We start from the raw sequence: 15,189 nt of genomic DNA, 5'->3' as shown, positions 1-15,189 counted from the left end.
GTAACATCTCAAAAAGCAAAGAATAAGAGCAGTAATAAGCAAAAATAGAGAGAAAAGAGTAGTAGAATTATAGCAAGTTCACCGTTAAAAGAGACAAAAGATATTATTTGAAAATAGATAAAAGAAGAAATTAAATACTTTAACCATGATTAGTATTTTAATTTATTTAATTAAATCTCATCCATTAATTTTTAACCATGACAAGTGTATCAAATCCAAGTAGGAACTTGGAGAAATGGAGAGACTAGGAAATGGAGGGGAGTTGGATCCCTACTTCTAATGAATTCAAACAAATTTGTGTTAATTATTTCCCATATTTCCTGGTAAAATTTGTTTTAGCATACAAAATGGGTAAAAGCAATGGCTAGTTTATAGGCATCGCGAAATAGTATTTGCCTAACCACATAACAATTTAATAGCATCAATTTTGGAATGAGGGGAGTAATTTTAATAATTTTGAGCTTTAGATAGTTATATTAAAATATTTCTATTTTATATTCAAACTCTTTTAGAGAATCAAGAAGTAAAAAGCTTTAAATACTTTTTAGTTATACGAAAATTAAGCAATGTGGGCGAGCTAATATATCAAATGTAATATATATATATATATATATATATTTTTAGTTATACGAAAATTAAGCAATGTGGGCGAGCTAATATATCAAATGTAATATATATATATATATATATATATATATTATTCATGTTGTATAACACTCTTTTTATTGATTTTTGTCGTCTAATCTTCAAAAAATGAAGGATTCGATTAATTATTCTTCCCTGAAAATAAATGGTAAGACTCTTTTGGTCGTGTTGTGACTAATTAGAATATTAGAGAATCTAGGATTTCTAGGACATATTGGTGCACAGATAAAGAAAAGAGAAAAAAAAAGTTAAGTGAGAATTGATCTGTATTCTTTTGAATAAATAATTCAGTATTCAATCAAGTGCACCATTCAGTCTTTATGGAGCATTATGCCAACCGATAATATTAGATCAATTCTAAAAAATACATACATAAAATACCTAATTTTGCGAAGAAATTATGAGTTCGCGTGTCCCATACACTACCCTATAAATCTGCCCCTTATTAGAGTGGACTAATAAATGGTGATATATAGAAAGAACCTGCGAAACTATTGCAATAAAAGTAGGAGACACAATAAAAATATTTTGATAAAAAAATACTATAAGTTTTATCAGTAAGCTTTTAAATAAACATGCTTAGGTCAATATATTAATTCAAAGGAAGTGCTATAGAAAACAGTAAATTTAAATCAGCATCTGTTAACCCACTCTGGTATCAAAACGACCGGTTATTATTTTATTACGAACCTTAGCAAATCCAGAGCTAATCAACAAATTTTAATGATTTTTTAGTGCTACATACCCTATTAAATTGACTGCCGTTCCTAATAAATTGCAACTTGTACCTATTTTTATTTTGGGCAATGCGACAAGTTGGACAAAGAAGTCGTGCTATTGACAACCTAGCTATAGGTGAAGGCCTTTACAATCTAAATAAATACATTTAAATTAGTCGTCATATCAATACATATTTGTTATTTTGGGTATCAATATGTGAACGAGCATGTCGATTCACCTTTTATATAAGATGGAGATAAGGTAATACTTATGTTCCTTTCCTTCGTAGTTTCACTTTCTGCTTATAAATAAGGAGTTAAATCACAAATGTCTGTCTCACTCTCTTTCTCTTTTAAACAAGTATAAAAACAATAGAAGAAAATTACATTTCTTTTCGTTGAAAAATTAAAAAGGATTTAAGTTATGTGCATTGACAGTGTATAGAACTTTTATAATATCAACTCAATTTTAAGTACTTATAATAAGTTATATTACACTATTTTTCAAGTTACCATATCATACTTACGTGAAGAATGAATACAAAAGAAGAAGAAAAAATGCATACCTTCTTTTTTTTTTTTTGGGGGGGGGGTTATAAATAAGTCTTCTCTTCTTTTATTGAAAGGCGGAAATATTATGTAGATAATTATGCATCATATAGATAATAATAGGTCTATAATTACTATATTCTAGGAATTGTAGTCAAGTCTTAGGATGTTTATCTACTCTGCATGATAGAGTACTACTATAAGTTTTTGTTTTTCCGGCAACATTAATAAAGACCACTTGAAAATAACTTTTCTTTAATGTTCTTATCCCTTGTAAGCCTCTAGATTACGAACAATATTTTTTATTGGAAAATGATCAACTGCCCTTTACAAGGTTGAAAAGTTGTGAAGAATTTCGTAGGATTGATAAAAATAAATATTACTACACCAAATATGAACTGAACGTATCATGCAGTCCAACACGATTTTTCTAGTAAAACAAACTTCTAGATCTATTTAAATGGTAAGAAACAATGAATTAATGTCTTGAATCTTCATGAGAATCTTACACATTTTTGTATCTATTGTGGTCTTGTTTATTTTCGAGGAAGACAAAATGTCCCTTGTCTTTTTTTTTTTTTCCTCTTAGGGAGGGGTAGGCCTTAAATATGGAAAGATCCTTGATAAGATTTGAATTTGTCCGTCAACTTCCTAAGTCAGAGCTCATCGCACAAGATTTGTCTAGTACGATTTATATTTTTTGTGTAGTTTGTGAGCTATTGCATAGTGAGCAGGTTACCCAGTGCGAACCTGAAGAATAGCGACTACGAATTTTCCCGGAAAATTTTCAACTAAAGAAAAAAGATTTGAAGTTGTGCAATATTTCTATGGTTTCGACCATTAGGCTACAACTCAATCTCATTTTGCAAGTATCTAGTGCTTCAAATCATTTTTCTAAACCAGTTTAGTTTTTAATTTATGGAACTACTCTCTCCATTTCATATTGTCAGTCTTGGTTACTAAAAATAATTATCTTAAATTATTTGTCATTTTAGAAGTTGTAAAATTAATTAATTTTTTTCTTTTTTACCCTTAGTAATAATTATCCTTGAAGACTACAAATACTTCAATTATGAACAACTTTGTTCAAATACCAATGAAGAAGGAATAAATATTAAGACAAGAATAAGGGTAAAGTAGTCAAAATTATATCCTAACTAATTTTTCTTAAGGGGCGTGTACAAGAGGGTAAAACTTACCCGCACCGGATGCTTACACCTAATTTAGTTAAGTTAACCATACAAAAAAATTAAGGTTTATTAGGAGTTGTTGTTAGCAAATAAAATTTTAAAAGGTATTAAAGTCATAGGAATAGTAACTAACGTTACGAAATCTAGGGTTGCCGTTTTCTTTCGCCTGTTCCTCTATATTTTATTCAAAGTCGTATGAACGTCATTCAATGACTGCATCTAAGAATTATTTTGCTCTCTTTTTGTCTTGATTTCACAGGAAACTGAGTTTACTTGTGCAATGATGCATCTGGAAAATTAATATACAGTTTTATGTAAAAATAAATTAATCTGAAAGTATATTATGGGAGACAAGTTTTTCATTTTCTTCTTTATATTCTCATTGAGTACAGTAACACGAAAAAAATACTCTGCCTTTTTTTTTTTTTTTCTTTTCCTTATCAATAATTTCTATTAAGCTGTTTCATATTGTACTAGTTTTAGGATATTCACGTTGCGCGTGTACTCTATCTAGATAACTATAATTTTTAAAAATTATATAAATATTATATTAAAATTATATTTTAACTTTAAAAGGGTGAACGATATATTGCAATGCGTTTGAGTGTGTACCTATATCAATGAGTATATAATTAAAAAATAAAATAAAACTAAAAAGGTATGAGTTCTTGAAAATGATTAATATTGATTATATTTAGATATATCAATAAAGGAAAAAATCCTGCCATACAGAAATCCTCAGACATATAATGCAAACACTGTTAGAAAAATATTCTAAAATAAAATATTGATGTAAATATAAATCCAAACAACACATACATTTAACCCAGATTTTGATCAACCCATACCTTCTTCCTTCGTGTCTCACAAGAATATCATAATCGTCTCACAAGAATATCATAATCAATTTGAATGTTAAGAGATATAGTCCAGCACTAATTTATTAAAATTCTAAGTGAAAACAACTCTACTTGAATTCAAAGATCATTATAAGCTAAAACCTAAATATTAGTATAACAAAAGTAAGATAGTCTTTTCATCGTTCATATTCAATGATCATGATTGATATTAGATCTTGATAATTAAGGAATTGAATTTAACTTTTCAGTTCTTCTTCTTTGGATATGAATTAGACTATGGAGCTATAGTTATTTTACATAATTCAAATAAGAAGATGATTCATATAAGTAAAAATCTTGTTCGATTTTGAATATAAATATTAGGAGTTCCTACGAATAGTTCAAATAAGAAAATACTAATAAAAACTTTTAATTAATTTTAAAGTTTTAAATATTAAAAATTTATTAAATGACAATTATATCCAATATAAAATATAATATGCGGGGTTATCCATCATTAGATTAAACGGTTTATATTAAAAACAACAAATTTATAGGTCACTTTAAACTCTTGCATATATGAAAAATTAGAATTAACACTACTCACAAGGTCCAAAAATAAATCTACAGAAATTAGAATTTGAAAACATGCTTAATAATTCTTAGGTGTTTAGCTCTATAAAATTAAAACGAAGAAAAAAATTGGAAAAATAGTTTCATTGCATTACCATTCCTAACGAGGAAAAGTCAGATTTAAGGAAACGTGGAAATGTCAACAACTTAGAAACCTGGAAAGGTCCGATTTAAGGGAAATAGTTACACAATTTGAATAATAAATCTTTTAAGTAATTATTCAATTTTAGATTCCTAAATATTGGAGCTTTTACATAGTTCAAATAAGGAAATATTTAATAAGTAAAATTTAGTTAATTTTAATGTCCTAAATATTAGGAAAATAATTACATTACAATTATAATTTTATCAAATGTGAACTCTATTTTTAAAGGGTAAAAAAGGCGAACAACATTTCGCTAAGGGATTTCGTGCTTTTAATATAGTATGTATAGATATAGATATATAGATATAGATAGATAACCTGTGGAATAATTTTTGAGATAAATGTCGTGCCAATAGGTAGCTAAAAGTTTGAGTTTTTCCCCATATTTCTGGTTTCTGTAACTTGTCGATGCTCCCACGTTTATCTACTTAAGTTAAAACATAATGGAATAGCTGGATTATTAAGTGTATTTACGCATTATTTTTTAAGATAATGTGCAAAAGATATGGTAGTTAACTATGATTAATTACTAGTAGTAGTTATAGTAAAATAATATGACATATGTCATAAACACCCGGTGCGAGTAAATTTTTACCCGTATAAAAGAATCATGACACATAATATGAGACGGAGGGAGTATAAGATTATTTAGTCCTATGATGTCAAACGGAATTGCGACTATTGTATTGGACACCGAATTATTAGTCCTTTTCTTGAATTTTCACGTACTTCCAACTGATTCCAAGCTTTTAATTTTCCCACTTTCTCTTTTTTGGAGTAATATTAAGAAAAAGATTCCGCAGTCTAGAAAAAAAGGGTTGACAGACCCTTTCTAGTTGTAGCGAATTTACGAGTTTCCAATTAGAAATATAAATTAATGAAAAGACGAAAAAAAACATGATCTATTCAAAGCATACGATAGAGGTTTCCCACTGACAACATATGAAAGCCACTGATTTGTCCTCCTCATAAGTCAAGTAGTGACTAACGAGTCTAAGAGCAGGGACGACTTAACCAAAGTTGATGGCCTCACTATAACAAATGTGATGTTTAGCTACGAAATTACTAGTTACGACACAAAATTCATCACTAATTATTTGATTTTCATGACGAAAATTATATTTCGTACTTAAATACATGAGCCACACTTTTAGTGACAGAACACAAAATTCTGTAGCAAGAAATTTGTTCACTAATTAAAGTTTGCACCAAAAAAATGAGTTGGCGTCATTTATTGAGTAACATTACTCACCAATTTAAAATTATTACTGACACATTATTTAATCACTATTGATGTACAATTTGTGATGAACCATTATTTGTCTTAAAATTAGTTAAATTTTGGACGCAAAAAAAAATTTGTCATAAAAAATATGTTGTTACATTAGCGACAAATTAAAATTTTGCAGTTAAACATCGTAAATTATTGGCTACGACCAAAAAATCATCACTAGTTCTTCACTTTTCGTGACAAAAATTACATTTCATAATTTTAGTGATAAAACATAAATTTCGTGGCAAAAGTTTTGTCCACAAAAGTGTAACGACCCGACTGGTCGTTTCGAGTATTACAGCCTTGTTCCCCCATTCACTACTTATCCTGTGTTAAATTATAATTATGTGACTTGTCGGGGAAGTTTCAGAATGAATTTGAACACTCAGTTCCAACATTTAAAGCTTAAGTTGAAATAGTAGACCGGATGTTGACTTATGTGTAAACGACCCTGGAATAGAGTTTTAATGATTTCAATAGCTCCGTGTGCTGATTTTGGACTTAGGAGTGTGTCCGAAAAATTATTTGGAAGTCCGTAGTTAAATTAGGCTTGAAACGGCGAAAATAGGAATTTAAGGTTTGGAAGTTTGACCGGGACATTGAATTTTCGATATCGGGGTCGGAATCCAATTCTAAAAATTTTGATAGGTCTGTTATATCATGTATGACTTGTTTGCAAAATTTGAGGTCAATCGAACTTGATTTGATAGGTTTGCATCGAATGTAGAATTTGGAATTCATTAATTTTATTAAGCTTGAATTGGGGTACGATTCATATTTTAGTATTGTTTTAATATAATTTGAGGCATCGACTAAGTTCGTGTAATGTTATGGGACTTGTTAGTATACTTGGTTGGGGTCCTATGGGGCTCAGATGAGTTTTGGAAGAGTTTTTGGAAGAATTTGGTGTTTTGAGCATAAGCATGTAATGATCCAAAGGTCCATTTTTAGTTCTAGAGATCGAAATTCTATTTCGATACTTCCGGGAGTTTGATAATGAATTATAGGAATGATATGGAATGTTTGGTCTAATTTCATCAAGTCGCGATTGGATTTTTAGCGCGAAACATGAGTTAATTGTTTAACGAGCGAGATTGGTATCACATTGAGCAAATGAGCTCTGAATTAAGTTTCGATTAAACGACTAGGTTCATATTATATTATTTGTGACTCATAGGAACAAGAATCATCGAATTCCGAGTTCGTATGATGGAGTTAGAGCCTTTTTAGTAAAAATATAAATTGCCGGTGCAAGCAGGTTCTAGTGCGGACCTTTAAGTGACGGGAAATTGACTTTTAGTGACGGAAAATGAATTTTTAGCGACCAGATTAGTGTTTTTATTGAGCAGTTTTGTTTTGTTTTTTAGCTCATTTCAACATTTTTGGGCGAAAGAACACGGGTTGAGGCGATTTGTGAGCGAGAATTCACGGAAAAACTTGGGGTAAGTCCCATGTGATCATTGTTAGTCAATAATATTGAATTATCATTGAGTATTCCGACTACATTACGTGTTTTTAGGTATAATTAGAGAAATTGGGCCTAGGGATTTGAAAATAAGATTTGAGATTTGGAGGTCGAGTTGATATCGGAATTTGGTAAATTTGGTATGGTTGGACTCGTGGTTAATGGACGTTCATATTTTGTAACTTTTGTCATGTTCCGAGACGTGGGTCCCACTGACGATTTTTGAGTTGAATTTTAAATTTTGTTGGAAAATTAGTATTTTCATATGGAATTAATTCCTATAATTTGTGTTGACTGTATCGAATTAATTGTGACTAGATTCGAGGCGTTCGGGGGCCGATTCGCGAGGAAAAGGCGTATTGGAATAAAGAATTTCACGGTTTAAGGTAAGCAACACTTCTAATCTTGGTTCTGAGGGTATGAATCCCTGAATTTCGTATTATATGAATTGTTTGGAGGTGATGCACATGCTAGGTGGCGGGCATGTGGGCGTACACCATAGAAATTATGTCTTAATTGATTCCGTGAAGTTGCATAGTCAAATACTCATGTCAATATCCACATATCCTCCACGTGTTAGAGGAAATTGAGTTGAAACTCATGTTACAGATCATGTTTAGGCTACGTGCCGATATTTTGGGACCCACAGAGGTCTTATTGCTATTGAATTACTTGTTTAAATTTATAATTTTGTACTCAGTCACATCTATCATTTGCATATCATATCTCAGTCTCTGTTGTTATTCATTGATACATCATATCATCATGTCAGATTGATTTTTATGTCATTGAGAGCCCGAGAGACTGGAGATTTTGAGTGATATTTATGGGATCGGGCTGCACGCCGCATCCTTTTTTATTTATTTATACTTGAATCTGGCTATTATAGTGCTTGGGCTGAAGGAGCCCCTCCGGAGTCTGCACCCCCCACAGTGAGTGCAGTTAATTTTATATAGAGGGATGGATCTTCCCTGGGCATGGATGTTGCCCGAAGCATTTTATATTGAGGGATGGATCTTCCCTGGGAATGGATCTTGCCCGAAGCATTTATATTGAGGGATGGATCTTCCCTGGACATGGATCTTGTCCGAATCATTTATATTTGGGGTGGATCTTTCCCTAGGTTGGATTGACCTTATACAGTACTGTGTGACTGACTGTCAGTTGATATGTGTGTATGTATATATATATATATATATATATATATATGGGATGGATCTTCTCTGGGCTGGATTGGCCATATACAATATTGAGAGATTGAGTATTCTGAGAGTGTGAGTACACGAGGTTTCCATTGTGGTACATCACATACATCATATATTTTGGCATGTAGATATAGAGATGTCATATTCCTCATATCATGCATAATTTTTCTATTTTACTTGTACTGAGTTTAACTGTTGAACTTGAAAGCATGCCTACATTTCTGTACTGTTATTTCTATACTGGACTGTACCTGTTGAGCTCGTCACTGCTTTCAGCCCAAAGGTTAGTCTTGTTACTTATTGGGTACATGTGGTCAGTTGTACTCATATTACACTCTGCACTTCGTGTGCAGATCCAGGTACTTTCGGATACGGCGGTTGCTAGATTTGTGGATTTATCTGTTGGAGACTATCGAGGTAGCTGCTTGGCGTCCGCAGACCTTGACTCTCTTTCCTTTCAGTTGTTTGTACAGTTCTATATTTTCAGACAGTATTTTATCAGTCAGACTATGTTATCACTTAGATGCTCACGTATTCAGCGACACCGGATTTTGAGAGTGTATTTCTATCAGTATGTGTGGGGTTTTTCTATTAAATTTATATATTATGTTTTCAACCTTAAGAGAAATTGTGGTTTATTGAAATTGTCGGCTTGCCTAGTATTGAGATAGACACCATCATATCATGCGAATTTTGGATCGCGACAAAAAGTTTCCCACCAAAATAATGTTGTTTCGCCCAATATTGAGTAACATTAGCCAAAAAATTAAAAGTATTAAGGACAAACTAATTTCGTTACTAATGTTATAGACAAATATGTCACAAAATTGCAGCCAGTCACGCCATTTTGTAATTTCCCTTGAATCTTTAAGAATGTCTCACGCTTAGAGAGATTAAAGAGTGAAAGAGTTTAAATACTCTACATAACTATGGTCAGCATTACATCATCACTAAGATTACAGAGTAAAGAGTTTACTTTCAGATTTTAATAAATTTAATTCATAATATATTCTCTCATTTCATTATATTTCTATTTATTTTAGTTGAAAAAAATACATCCTTCCCTCACTAATGAACCGAAATCATTGCTCTCACAATTATCTCAATTTTTAAATTCATATGATTTGCTCAAGCATCAACCAAATAATACTATTATCTATTTTTAATACTAAAACTTTTCATCAAAATATTATCTAATATTATTTCTTTTGAAAAATATATGATCAACCACCGAAAAACAATTGATTTCCACCCTACCACCCCATGTAGTCAAGAAGAGGGGCTATTAGTTTTGACGGAAATTAATGAAGTGACGTTCATTTGGCGTACGAATCTTTCCATTAAGAATGATTGTATTCAAACCAAACAGGATGGCGGCAAATAAAATTTTCTCTCTTGTCTCTCTCCAAATCGTTGAAATTAGAAATGAGTTGGAAAAACTTGGTTAGTTGACTAGTTGACATTTTTATTTAGGGGGTGTGTAACATGTCAATGTAATAACTACATAATTTAGACTTTTATTTTCGTCGTCTACCTCTTTTAGACAAAATAAAAAATAAAAAAATATACTCCTACTATCTAAGATCTGGTGGCTGTCCTATAAGAAGACTTGTCCAAAGAGAAGAAAGTCTTGCAAATGCTAAGAGTAGTTCAATCATGCTAAGGAAATATAGCGCAATGGATTCTACTACTAGCATTTATGATAAAGAACAAGTGTTACTAGTTTCTACCAAGAAGGTAAATGTTTGTAAAACTCATGTAATTGCGCGAACTTACTTTTTCACAAATTTCATCATCGTTATATTATATGAATGGTCATCTAATTGTTCTTTATCGATCATTTGTTGATATGCATAAGTTGCAGGATATCATTACAAATTATTATTTCTCTTTAATTTGAAGATACAAATCAAAGGGAGATGTGTAAATCAACCATATATATGATTTTCATTTTAAGATTTCATGCTTGAATAGTTGAAGATCTATCTTAATTAAGATATCAAGTTCATAGGGAGAAAGATCAGCAACTAGTACAAGTAATTTTCTTCTAAAATCTTGGTGAATGTATCTCTGCACAGATGCTAAGGAATGGAAAAGACAAAAGGTACGAGAAAGAGAATTAAGATTTAGCTAAAGAGAGTTCCTGTTATATCTATATATAAAATCAAATATGTGATAGTCATGGGTCAGAGTTCATAATATTTATTATGATTACACCATGTGGTGGTCTCGACTTTGTATTATTATTCTTGAGAGAAACTTTAGGCAACGTGGACTGCTCACAAGTTTTTTCGGAACCAATTTTTATGTTATGTTATAATATATGTTCTCTATAACAGGGTTTCGTTATAACATCCAAAAATATTCGAAACAAACGAGTCTGTTATAAAGATGTTTAACTGTATAACTTAGTCAATAACTTCTTTCCTTTATAGTAGATCTACTAGGAAGAAGAGTGATATTTTAAAGCCAAAATGACATCTTTGTCCTTTGATCCTCCCCTCCTAAAGCACATGCATCATTTCAAATTTCATATGTATTTATTACTAGTAGTAGTTAATAATATATGTAGTAACTATCCCATGTTCATGCAGGCAACTCTAACAACAACCATGAATACCAATTCAAGAGACTCTTCCTTAAATTATAAGAAGAATGATCAGGTATACATTTAGTTGAGAGGTTTAATTATTAGCTTGCTCATTTGCACCCAATAGTTATGGAATTACCATAATTATTAACGGATAATTAATTATTTATACCACTTATAAAAAAGTCTCTTATACAAACTTTAATTTAAGCTGATCGATCAACCTATATATATGTACTTTGACTATCACTATAAGAAACGTGGTTCTTCCTGGCGATTATAGTCCTAATTATGAAAGTAAAAGAGTTACCACTTGAGGATTGCTGAGAATAGTCTTGTCGCTGAAACATCCTAAATCACAAAACATGCACATATATAAATATCATGTTTGTGAATAGATGATAAAAATCTTGAATGCAATATATGTATATAATTTTAGTTTGAATCCAAGTATATATAACTCGTGTACATATTTTATCAGGAGGATAAGCTGAATTCAACAAAAGCTCAGATTGACGAAGCAAAACAAGAAAACGAAAGGCTAAAGTCCATGCTATCAAAAACCATAAAGGATTACCAATCCTTACAAATGCATTTTCAAGGCATATCTCAAAATTCAAAGGATATTATTGCAACAAGTATTGAACAAGAACAAGTGGAACTTGTTTCACTGAGCCTAGGGAGAAGTTCAAGAGAGTTCAAGCAAGATGAAAAGGAATATGATCAAAATGAGTGTAAAGATATTAAAAAGCAAAGTAAATTATTTGATGGGCTTGAGCTGGGATTGAACTACAGATGTAGTCCAGATTTTACTGAAGTCACAAAACATTATGATGATAGCCCAGAAAATAGCTTTGAGGAATCAAAGAAGGAGCATATAATAAGTGAACCATGTATACAAAATTACCCTAGTTCAAAAATGTCACGAATTTGTGGAGATGAGGATGAAGATTTTCTGCAGCAGAACCCTCAAAAGAAGGCTAGGGTATCTATAAGAGCTGTGTGTGACACTACTACGGTAAGTAATCAGTCAATATATATACTTCATTGAAATTGTCTATAAAGAAAATCGGAGCAAGTGCACGGATAGCCATTTTCAGGAATGTTATTTAGAGATTAACTAGTATTTATTTTGTCCTGAAATGTTAAACTAAAAATCTTAACTACAGAGCACTTCAGAACAAACACTTTTGTCCCAAAAATTTGAACTGAGAAACTAAAATTTAGGAGGCACTGAGTAATTATTAAATAGCAACCCTTTGAAGTGGCTACCTGATTCTACTAGAAAATCTTGATGTCCTGAAAGTATATGTTAAAGGAATTGATGGTTTTATCTGCTAAATAGAGAAATTACTTATTACTCAACCAAAATCACATTAATCATGTAGTTAAAGATTGTATTTACAATAATTCACTTTGTGTCTAACACTCCTACTAATTTAAAACGTTTAAATTTTTTTGTACTATATTTTCATGTGATATTTTCGATATCAAACTAATTCAGCAAAAACTATTTTAATATCATTCTTCTACCACTACACTTGTAATATAAATGTTAAATAATTGGTATATTGTACTCCATTGTCCAATAATCTGGTAGTATAACTTAAAATGGGATGGATGAAATGATATGTTATGCTAGATTACAATTAGCAATAAAATATGTTGATGCCCACTCAAAGGCGTATCTAGTGTAGAAGCTATGGGTTCATATATAGCTTTCGCTTATTTTTGCTCAAAACATTATTAAATATGTACAAATAATAAATTTTGAACTCATTAAATTAGATGAGACGTGATAGGATGTTAGATGTGAAATTAATGGACTTGCAAACTAAATGCAGATGCATGATGGATGTCAATGGAGAAAATATGGACAAAAAATAGCAAAAGGGAATCCATGTCCTAGGGCATACTACCGTTGCACTGTCTCCCCATCCTGTCCTGTAAGAAAACAGGTAATTACGTCGAGTATTTCTTTATCAAGTTATCAATTAATGTTTATTATTGAGATTTACGTAATTTAATTCTGTAAATACATTTTACACCTACGGTACATAAAACTTAAACTCTATGCAATAATCATATTTTGTGATCCAACACAGGTTCAAAGGTGTTTTGAAGACATGTCCATATTGATCACTACCTATGAAGGAACACACAATCACCCCCTTTCATTTTCAGCTACTGCCATGGCTTCTACCACCTCTGCTGCTGCCTCTATGCTAAGTTGCACCTCCTCCTCAACATCACAACAAGGGATAATAAATGCTAATACTAATAATAATGTTCATGTTTTCAACTTCACCACTTCAAATACTAACTTATTAGCCACACATGCACCAAATACTTTTTACGTACCAAGAACTTCCATTTCCACATCCCAAACACACCCCACAATCACTCTTGATTTCACTACTGTCCCAACAACAACATCATCATCTACTAATACATTCTCTTCTCAAAGATATTCTTCCACTTCTCTCAACTTCTCTACACTACCATCAACTCCTCCTTCTTCTTCCTTCATTAATTCCTACACTCCATTGTGCAATAACTTCAAAAGCCAAACTGGAGCTGCTTCATATCTTGGGAGGCCATGTTTTTCTCAGCCCTTCACTTCCAACAACACTCAGAATATGACTGTCGAGGACAGTGGTGGAGCTAGAAATTCTATTAATTGGATTCAAAAAAATACAAAAGTGTCGCACCTAGGATTTGACCCCGTAACCTAAAGTAAAAATTTTGAACCATTTTTGTCACTATGCTAGAATCTTTGTTTATGTTAAGGAAAAACAAAAATTTGTAAATACAAAAATATTTGCTTCTACTTTAACTTTCCGATGAAAAAGATTTATACATATGGCCATTCTAAGGACCCGAGTCTTGGATCAGTCTTTGTTGCTGCAATTTCTTCAATAGTTTGCAATAGTTAATTTGTGTTTCGAGAAAGTAATATGCGTGGAGACTGGAGAGAACTCTAGCAAAAATTAAAAATGGGAAGAGAATTTTTTATGCGGTTAGTTCTTCTTTTATGACTTGCTCAGAAAGGTGTCAAACATGTAACGCTATGTAAAAAAAGTTTTGGTAGATTATTCACGAGGCTAATTTTTATGTGTTGTCGATGTATAAAAAATATACATAATCAAGTAGACGAATTTAATATATTTTGTCTTCTATATAAGATAACATTTTGCCAATGTAAGGTCAGTGCGTCAATAGGTCAATCCAAAATTTATTCGTGATTTTCCCTAGCTATAGCATGATGTACCAATACTCCCAATTGTCATAACTGTATCTTTGTTTATCTACATCGAGAGATGATCAATCTATTGAATTTAATACTAAATGATTTATCTTTTAACATAAAATACATCGAGAAGAATAGAATTTCTAAAAATGTTGTTTTATTACAAAGTTATTATTTGAAACCTGTTAAACACTACTGATAAATTGATCAAATAATTAACTTTGTTATGAAACAATAAAAGAAGAAGAAGAGTATTTCAGAAAAAAAATAGAGAGTTAATTCTTATTGATATGAGATGAATTACAATGGAATAAGACACCTCTATTTATAGGGAAATAGTGACTTAGCCACCAAGTAAAATACCTAAAATCTCTCTAAAAAATAGACATTCACCTTAAATACTATTCTATTTATAACACTCTCCCTTGAATGTCTATTCAACAGATAATGTGCTTCGTTAAAACCTTAACTAAAATAAAACCCAGTGGGAAAAAAATTCTAGAAAAGGAAAAAGAGTATACATATTTAGAAATACATCTTTTGGTTGCCTCGTTAAAAACCTTGTAAGAAAAACCAGTGGGATAAAACCTTGTAAGGAAAAAAGAGTACAACGCGTATTAACTCCCCCTGATGAGAGCATCAATTTACATCCTTGAGCCTTCACATTCCAATCTTGTGCACCATCT

General features: G+C 31.3%; 1 protein-coding gene across 3 annotated transcripts; it reads left to right on the top strand.

Annotated features, from left to right (window-relative positions):
• Window positions 1-10,292: 10,292 nt before the first annotated feature.
• On the top strand, window positions 10,293-14,276 carry LOC104094918 (WRKY transcription factor 72A). Of its 3 annotated transcripts, none has more exons than XM_070187738.1 (5): window positions 10,293-10,400; window positions 11,258-11,326; window positions 11,738-12,271; window positions 13,098-13,211; window positions 13,359-14,276. In XM_070187738.1, the coding sequence occupies exons 1-5, from the start codon at window positions 10,320-10,322 to the stop codon at window positions 13,986-13,988; spliced, it is 1,428 nt and encodes a 475-aa protein (XP_070043839.1). In that variant the 5' UTR covers window positions 10,293-10,319; the 3' UTR covers window positions 13,989-14,276. The 3 variants fall into 3 exon arrangements, with proteins under 3 accessions (XP_070043839.1, XP_009599235.1, XP_018625867.1); XM_009600940.3 differs by having other exon boundaries at window positions 11,735-12,271; XM_018770351.3 differs by lacking the exon at window positions 11,258-11,326 and having other exon boundaries at window positions 10,297-10,400; window positions 11,735-12,271.
• The last annotated feature ends 913 nt before the right edge of the window (window positions 14,277-15,189 follow it).

This window comes from Nicotiana tomentosiformis, chromosome 10 (assembly GCF_000390325.3).
Source record: "Nicotiana tomentosiformis chromosome 10, ASM39032v3, whole genome shotgun sequence".
NCBI lineage: Eukaryota > Viridiplantae > Streptophyta > Magnoliopsida > Solanales > Solanaceae > Nicotiana > Nicotiana tomentosiformis.
Note: the sequence above shows the minus strand (reverse complement) of the source record. Positions and strands in the feature narration are given on the sequence as shown.

Excerpts from the sequence above, each read along its gene's own strand:
- LOC104094918 (XM_009600940.3), top strand. The coding sequence starts at position 10,320 with ATGCTAAGGAAATATAGCGCAATGGATTCTACTACTAGCATTTATGAT. Across the intron at positions 11,327-11,734 it reads ATTATAAGAAGAATGATCAG|GAGGATAAGCTGAATTCAAC; the intron begins GTATACATTTAG and ends ATATTTTATCAG. Across the intron at positions 12,272-13,097 it reads CTGTGTGTGACACTACTACG|ATGCATGATGGATGTCAATG; the intron begins GTAAGTAATCAG and ends AACTAAATGCAG.